Source organism: Aulonocara sp. 'chitande type north' Nkhata Bay, linkage group LG1 (assembly GCF_057382095.1).
Source record: "Aulonocara sp. 'chitande type north' Nkhata Bay isolate Kocher_YH1m ecotype deep benthic linkage group LG1, A_spYH_male_GT1.1, whole genome shotgun sequence".
NCBI lineage: Eukaryota > Metazoa > Chordata > Actinopteri > Cichliformes > Cichlidae > Aulonocara > Aulonocara sp. 'chitande type north' Nkhata Bay.
The window spans coordinates 2,828,916-2,835,993 of NC_141344.1; the positions used below are offsets into that span (position 1 = coordinate 2,828,916).

General features: G+C 44.2%; 1 protein-coding gene across 4 annotated transcripts in view; it reads left to right on the forward strand.

Moving 5' to 3' along the window:
- The window catches only part of cngb1a (cyclic nucleotide gated channel subunit beta 1a), a 48,504-nt gene extending 46,142 nt beyond the window's left edge, over positions 1-2,362 (forward strand). For all 4 annotated transcript variants that reach the window (XM_086292933.1, XM_086292846.1, XM_086293020.1 and 1 more), the window contains one exon: positions 626-2,362. In XM_086292933.1, the coding sequence (XP_086149059.1) occupies positions 626-886 (261 nt within the window). In that variant the 3' untranslated portion in view covers positions 887-2,362. The remainder of the gene's footprint in view (positions 1-625) is intronic.
- Positions 2,363-7,078: the final 4,716 nt, after the last annotated feature.

The following is a 7,078-nucleotide window of genomic DNA, read 5'->3' on the forward strand; positions in this document are numbered from 1 at the left end:
CCATGGAGTTCTGTAGAGGAGCAAAGCACCTGGGAGACAGCACAAACTAGGAGGGAAGGAAGGAACAGTGGGGGGCGGTAAGGAATTTTAGAAAAAAAGTAGAAATGATGAAAGAAAGCAAGGAGGAGGTGAGGAAGGAAGTAACGGTGCAAGGAAGAAAGGAAATAATAAAGAAGTGAAGAAAGGAAAGGTGGAAAGAAAAGAAAGCAAGGAAAGAAGGGAGGAAGGAAAAGAGGAAGGAAGGATGTTTGTGAAGGAAAGAGGAAATAAAGGAAAGGAGCAGTTAGAAAGGAAGAAAGTGAGGAAGGATGGAAGGTAAAAAGAAGAAAAGAAGAGTGGGTAGGAAGAAAGAAAAGATGGAAGGAAGAAAGGAAGGGTGGAAGGACAGAAGAATGAAAGTTGGAAAGGAAAGAAGGAATAAAGAAAAGCATGAAGGAAGTAAAAAGAAAGACTGTAAAGGAAAGATGGAAAGGAAGGAAGATAAAAGGGATCAAAAATTAATCGTGGGTTTTTCAGGATTTGGATTTTTCCTGTGTGTTTTGGAGACGCCCTTAGAGACCAGCAGCAAAGGAAAGTCATTTTGTCCTCCATCTTTCATCCTGTCCTTTCCTTCTTTGTTCTTCAGGCTCCTCCCTCCATTTCTCCAATCCCGCCCCCTTCTCCAATGCACCGCCGGTCTCCGGTACCCCTGAGTCCAGCTCCGGAAGACGGAGAGGAAACGGTGGCAGAAACAGCCGACAGCTCGGTCATCATCAGGATGACGCCGCGGCACAAAGGGGAGGAGGTTCTCACCGTGGAGATGAAGGCAGGAGAGAGAGGGGGGGAGGAGGAGAAGGAGGAGAAGGAGGAGACGAAGGAGAAGGAAGAGGAGCCGTCAAAGGAGTGAGCTGACAGGAAGCTGCTGCCCTCCACCTGCTCCAAGGAGGAAACAGGACACTCTCAGGTGTAGGACATGCTTCTTCTTCTGTGGTGGATTTTATTGTCACAGAAAAACACATTTCATCTAAACTGTCACATGACAGGAAGGAAGGAGAAGAATGATGTAAATGAAAGGAAGCAGGAAATAAAGCAAGGACGGAAAGAATACTTCCTTCTTTTCTTCCTTCCTCCCACCTTAATTCAGGTTTTTTCAGGTCTCAGAGCTTCAGAGAACTTTGATCTCACGGAGGTTACTGTCTGGCTGCAGTACCGTCTTTGGCCACACGAACTGACTTACATGTACAAGCCATTAGAACCCAGAGGGGCGCTGTTTCACCACGCAGGAGGAGTGTGTCTGTAACAGAAATGATTAAAGAAACTCATTTTCCCAGAATCCCCGGTTTCTGTCCTGCAGCTTCTTAACCACTGACTTTCTGGGGCCCTCCCTCAGCTGATTTTAGAGGCATGTGTTGGGAACTACAGGAAGCAGCGGGAAGAAGAAGAAGAAAGGCGTGAGCTGCGTCTTCTTCATGTAAAAACAGACTGAACATGTATTTGTGGCGTGTGAGAGATCTGACAGCCGCTGATTGATTTTCCACCGAGAGCTGCTCGATAACGCTGTCTGACATCAGCTGAGCTCTGAGGACATCCAATGATTTTAGCCGGCAGCTTCCAGGTCATTCAGGGTCACCAGGATGACGGTTCAGGGTTAGCGGGTCAGTTTGGACCTCTGAGTCATGAGGTCTTCATCAGCACGCACAAAAGTGCAGCATATATTTTAATGTCTGAACATGTTGCTTTTCCTATAACACAGTAAAAAATATCATAGTTAGAACAAATGGTTCACTGTTTGAACTCTGGAAGCTTGTTTCTATCATAGAAAAAAAGATTTTCTGCCATTTATGAACCAAAATTTGCCCAAAAAGTTTGACTAAGTAAGATAAAATTTGGGGATACTGAACCTGAAATTTTGAATTTATGATGTCAAAAATGTACTGAAACAAGCTTCTGTTCATAACAAAAACCGCACATGAAAAATCTAAAATAAGCAATTAAAAATGAAATCATGAGGCAAGCTTTAATACAATAAAGCCTACAGTCATTTTAGCTGTAGCTGCTGGAGGGCGCTGCTGAGCTTTATGATAGGATAAAGAGCCTGGGGGTAGAAGCTCCTGCCCACAGAGCTGCTGCAGTGTTTATACAGGACAGGAAAAGCTTCAGGAAGCGCAGGAAACTGTGTCGGCCGAGCCGAGAAAAAGGCGGGAAAACAGAAACAATGCAGCACAGGAAGCTTCGTGATTACTGCTGATTGTCGAGAGTAGAAGAAGAAACATGTGACAGTGCTGCTTTGGCTCAGAATTCAGGTTTTATTGTATTTGTACTGAAGCAACGACGTCACTGTAAGAATTAAAAACCAGTTTGTAAATAAAATGATTATAACGAGCGTCTGTGTTTCAGCTAAGATTGCTGCACATTTCATTTCTTCATATTTTGTAGGGAAACATGCAAACACACATGGAAATAAAGGCAAAATCAGAGTTTGCGCGACTCCGGTGAGCTTAAAGCGAATATTTGGTGTAGCACCTTTATTCTCAGGGCTTCTTGAAGGATGTTCAAAGCTCTTCTTTGGGTGTTTCTGCCTTTCCTTCTGTTCTCTGTCAGGATGATCCCACACTGCTTCAGTAACGCTGAGGTCCGACTCTGGGGAGGCCGACCCATGACCGATAGACCAGGTGTGCTTTTACGGCATTGTTATGCTGAAAATGAAGCTGCTGCCAATATGCACATAGTAATAAAACCAGACATAGCAATAAAATAAAAAATAATAATGAATCAGTTATCCACAGAGTTAAAAGCCAGGGAATAAAAATAGGTTTTTAACAAAGACTTAAAACTGGCACTGATGCAGCCTGTCTAATGTGGAGAGGAAGGTTATTCCAAAGCATCGGCGCAGCAACAGAGAACGCTCGGTCTCCTCTAAGTTTCAGCCGTGACTTTGGGACCGAAAGCAGCAACTGCTCAGCTGACCGAAGGGAACGAGTGGGGACGTGGGGCTGTCAGACAAATAAACAGGTGCCAGACCATTTTAGAGATTTAAAAACCAATAAAAGGACTTTAAAACGGATCCTAAATTCAATAGGAAGCCAGTGTAAAGAGGCCAAAATCGGAGTGATGTGATCAAATTTCCTTCTGCCAGTTAAAAATCGTGCTGCAGCATTTTGCACTAATTGCAAGCGTGACAAACTGCCCTGCCCAACCCCTATTAAAAGAGAATTGCAATAATCTAAACGTGAGGTAATAAAGGCATGAATAACACTTTCCAAGTCACGCTTGGAAAGAAAGGGCTTAACCTTTGATAAACGTCTGAGTTGATAAAATGCTGATTGTACAGAAGTGCAGAATTTTAACTCCGAGATTTGTGATCAAACTCTTTAGTTGGGAAGTCAAAGCTGCAAGATCAACATCCAGAGTATGAGAAGAACGATTTGGGCCAAATAAAATCGCTTCTGTCTTCCGATCATTAAAATTTAAAACGTTTTTTGCCATCCATGCTTTGACATCAGTAAGGCAGTCAAGCAGAGGTCCAGTTGGGAGACTATCAGAATGACTAAAAGGTAAGTAGAGCTGGCAGTCATCTGCGTATAGATGGAATGGCACTTTATGTTTTCGGAAAATCGCGCCAAGAGGCAAAAGGTACAACGAAAACAATAACGGCCCAAGAATAGATCGCTGTGGCACACCCCAAAGCAGAGGGGCCACAGAGGATGAAGCCGACCCCAACTTAACACAAAAGGTCCTACATAAGAGATAGGACTTTAACCACAAAAGTGCCAAACCAGAAATTCCCACACAGTGCTGCAAGCTGGAGATCAGCAAATCGTGATCCACTGTGTCAAATGCAGCGGTCACATCCAACAAGACCAGCACTGCATATTTACCACAGTCTGTTGCTATCAGGAAGTCATTCATAACTTTTACGAGGGCTGTCTCCGTACTGTGGAATGGCTTAAAGCCGGACTGAAAGATTTCTGACAATTTAGAGTCATTCAAGTAGTCCATCAACTGAGTATAAACAATCCTTTCCAGAATCTTACTAAGAAAGGGAAGCTTAGAGATGGGTCTAAAATTTGACATGACTGAACTGTCTTAAGTAAAGGATGCATGACTGCATGCTTAAATTACCTAGGTACCTGACCAGACAAAAGACTAGTATTAATAATGTTCAGAATGTGTGGTCCGATGATAGGAAATACCTTTTTAAGAAAACGGGGAGGAACAACGTCATTTGGAGAGCCACACGGTTTAGCATTCAGCACAAGTTTCTCTGAATCAGATAAAACAATTGGTAGAAAAGCAGAGAACAAACTTGAGCAAGAACCATGCATGGCTGGGTCAGCAATAGGTAGAGTCGGAGGTCTCAAACTAGCAACCTTGTCCACAAAATAATTAAGAAACTTATTAGCCGTCAGTGATGTGTTTCTGTGACAGGCGGCTCGTAACAAAGAGCCTGAAGCTCAAACAGGTTCTTTGCTAACTTGTCTGTTACGTGTCGACACAACACCAATTCATCCCTTCAGTTGGGAGCCTTTTTATGCTTGAATGATTCATAGATTGGGATTAAGAGGTTTAAGCAAACAAAAGCATTCCTCTGAGAATGGTCATCCCAAAGACTGGAAATGAACCTCGTGACACCAAGTCTGACTGCTTAATATCAGCATGGACTTTGCTTCCAAGTGTCGGTCCTTTAAAGCTCGCACTCTGTCACTCAACCATCCGGATGTGTTCCATCACTTCCATGACCACAGGTGTAGAAATGCAGATAGCTTCTACAAACCTGAAGGCACTGAGACCAAAGTCATCAGGTAAGTGTTCACTGAGCTGAGGTGAGGCTCCTTGTCTCATAGACGTCCTCCTCTCACTCCTGACCAGCCACAGCAGATGATTACCAGGTTTCTTCCTGTTAAAGGGGAGTTTTTGCTTCCCACTGTGGCCATGTGCTTGCTCATAGAGGGGTTGCGTGATTGTTGAGGTTTTCTCTGTGTTATTGTAGCCCCCTGCTGGCTGTTGCAAACAATGCAGGTCTAGGTCGTCACTCAGAGGCTGTGTGTCTCTTATAAACACTGCATGGATGCAAACTGTTGTTTTAGAAAACAGGAAGGTATTTGGGGGGTTTCGGTTTGTGATCTCGAGTCGATTAACGATCTCTGCGTTTCCTTGTTTTCAGCACTGATGGAAAAACTATGAAACCCTTCAGTTTACCTTTAAAGAGGCTGCTGTCTTTAACTGCTTCACTGTTTGAGGCCTTGATGTGTTTCACGTGTTTGTGTGAGCGTAAGAGGTGCTGCCTTCAGGGTCCATGGGTAAACATAAACTCTCTTAACTGAAACTAAACTAAAAACTAAAACCAGATGTGAAAAAAATACTTTCTTAGTAGAAATAGAATATAAACTATACTTGCAAAATAAAATGGGCGATCGTGGCTCAAGAGTTGGCAGTTCGTCTTGTAATTGGAAGGTTGCCGGTTCTGACAGTCTCAGTCGTTGTGTCCTTGGGCGAGACACTTCACCTACTGCCTACTGGTGGTGGTCAGAGGGCCCAGTGGCGCCAGTATCCGGCAGCCTCGCCTCTGTCAGTGCGCCCCAGGGTGGCTGTGGCTACAATGTAGCTGCCATCACCAGTGTGTGAATGTGTGGATGACTGAATGTAGTGTAAAGTACTTTGGAGTCCTTAGGGAATAAGTAAAGCGCTATACAAATACAGGCCATTTACCAAAATCTAACATGTCAGTTTTAGTTTCTGTTAGTTTGATCAAACGTGAAGAAGCTGAAACTCAAAAATGAAACTGAAACAAACAAACCTGCACGTCCTCAAACCAAAGTGAACAAATGAACAATACAAACATAAAAAGCTTCCTTTAAACGTGGGTGTTGTGTGAAGTCTTTGGCTTCTTTAGACAGAAAACGCTGAGTTAGTTCAAAGGTTTAATTGTGCTTTGATTAAAATAAGACGATTTTAGATTTCAGACTTCTTGCTGGATCGCGGCAACTATTTCTAAGTGATTTTTGAAGCTTCCTGATGGATATCAGTGAGGAGACGAGGACAGGAAGTGGAAATGACTCTCAGCCCAAACACATGCGCTTCACATGTTCAGCTCTGACTGAGTAATGGTTTCATAACCTCAGCGAATATGGAATTTTTCTCACAGCAGAGACCTGCGGGTCATCCTCGCACATCCTGATTGGCTGCAGTGTTTGAGACTCAGCCCTATAACAGACCCACAGGCCTCCAGCCTCCACGTCGCCGTCTTTTTCCACGAAGCCTGAGGTGGAAAATCACCAAAAGTCTGAAGCCACACAGACGTCTGTGGGATATGATGAAACTTCCACCACCAGTAAAATGAAATGCAGCAGCAGCAGAACAGACTGGGAGGCTTCCAGTTGCTGGATGAAACTGGTGGGAGGTGCATTGGAGAGCATTTTCATGTGTTCATCAGTTTTCCTGTGAATCTTGAAACCTGCAGCTCAGCAACAGATGTGCCTGCTGACAGATGCTGAAAGATTTTTACACAAAGCAGCGACTGAAATAGCCGCTGACAACATTTTAAAGGTTAGTCTGATAAAACAGAATATTCAGGAGGAGGCGTCACGCTGCTGTTTGCATCTTCTCCCTGTGCCTGTTTGGGCTGTTAGATAAACTGCTGCTGGATCCAGAGAACACGTGGGTCAGTTTGCTGCTCGCTCTGCCTCATGGATAACTGTGCGCTCACCTTGGTAATGACAGGTTTCTGCTGTGGCGACAGTCTGAGGACCAGCTGCTTGTTTCGGTGCACACACGATGCATTTCTTTCTCCGAGGCTTAAAGATGAAGCTCTGCGTGACCTCAGGTCCTTTCCGTTTACTTGCATGGACAGGAAGCGACACATCCAGATGTTCAGAATGAACGTTCTCCTGTTCTCCTTCATATTGATTTGGGGATTTCTGCATGAAGGTAAACCTGGCCTCCTCATAAACCCCATGGCAGCACTGAGCCAGAGGAGCAGCACTATGCAGCGCACCGTTGCAGGGCAGGTTCCTGCATCTTTTTTCAAATGGTTAACATAGTGCCAGTTCAGTTCAGTTTCATTTACACATCATCAAATCACAACAACAATCACCTCAAG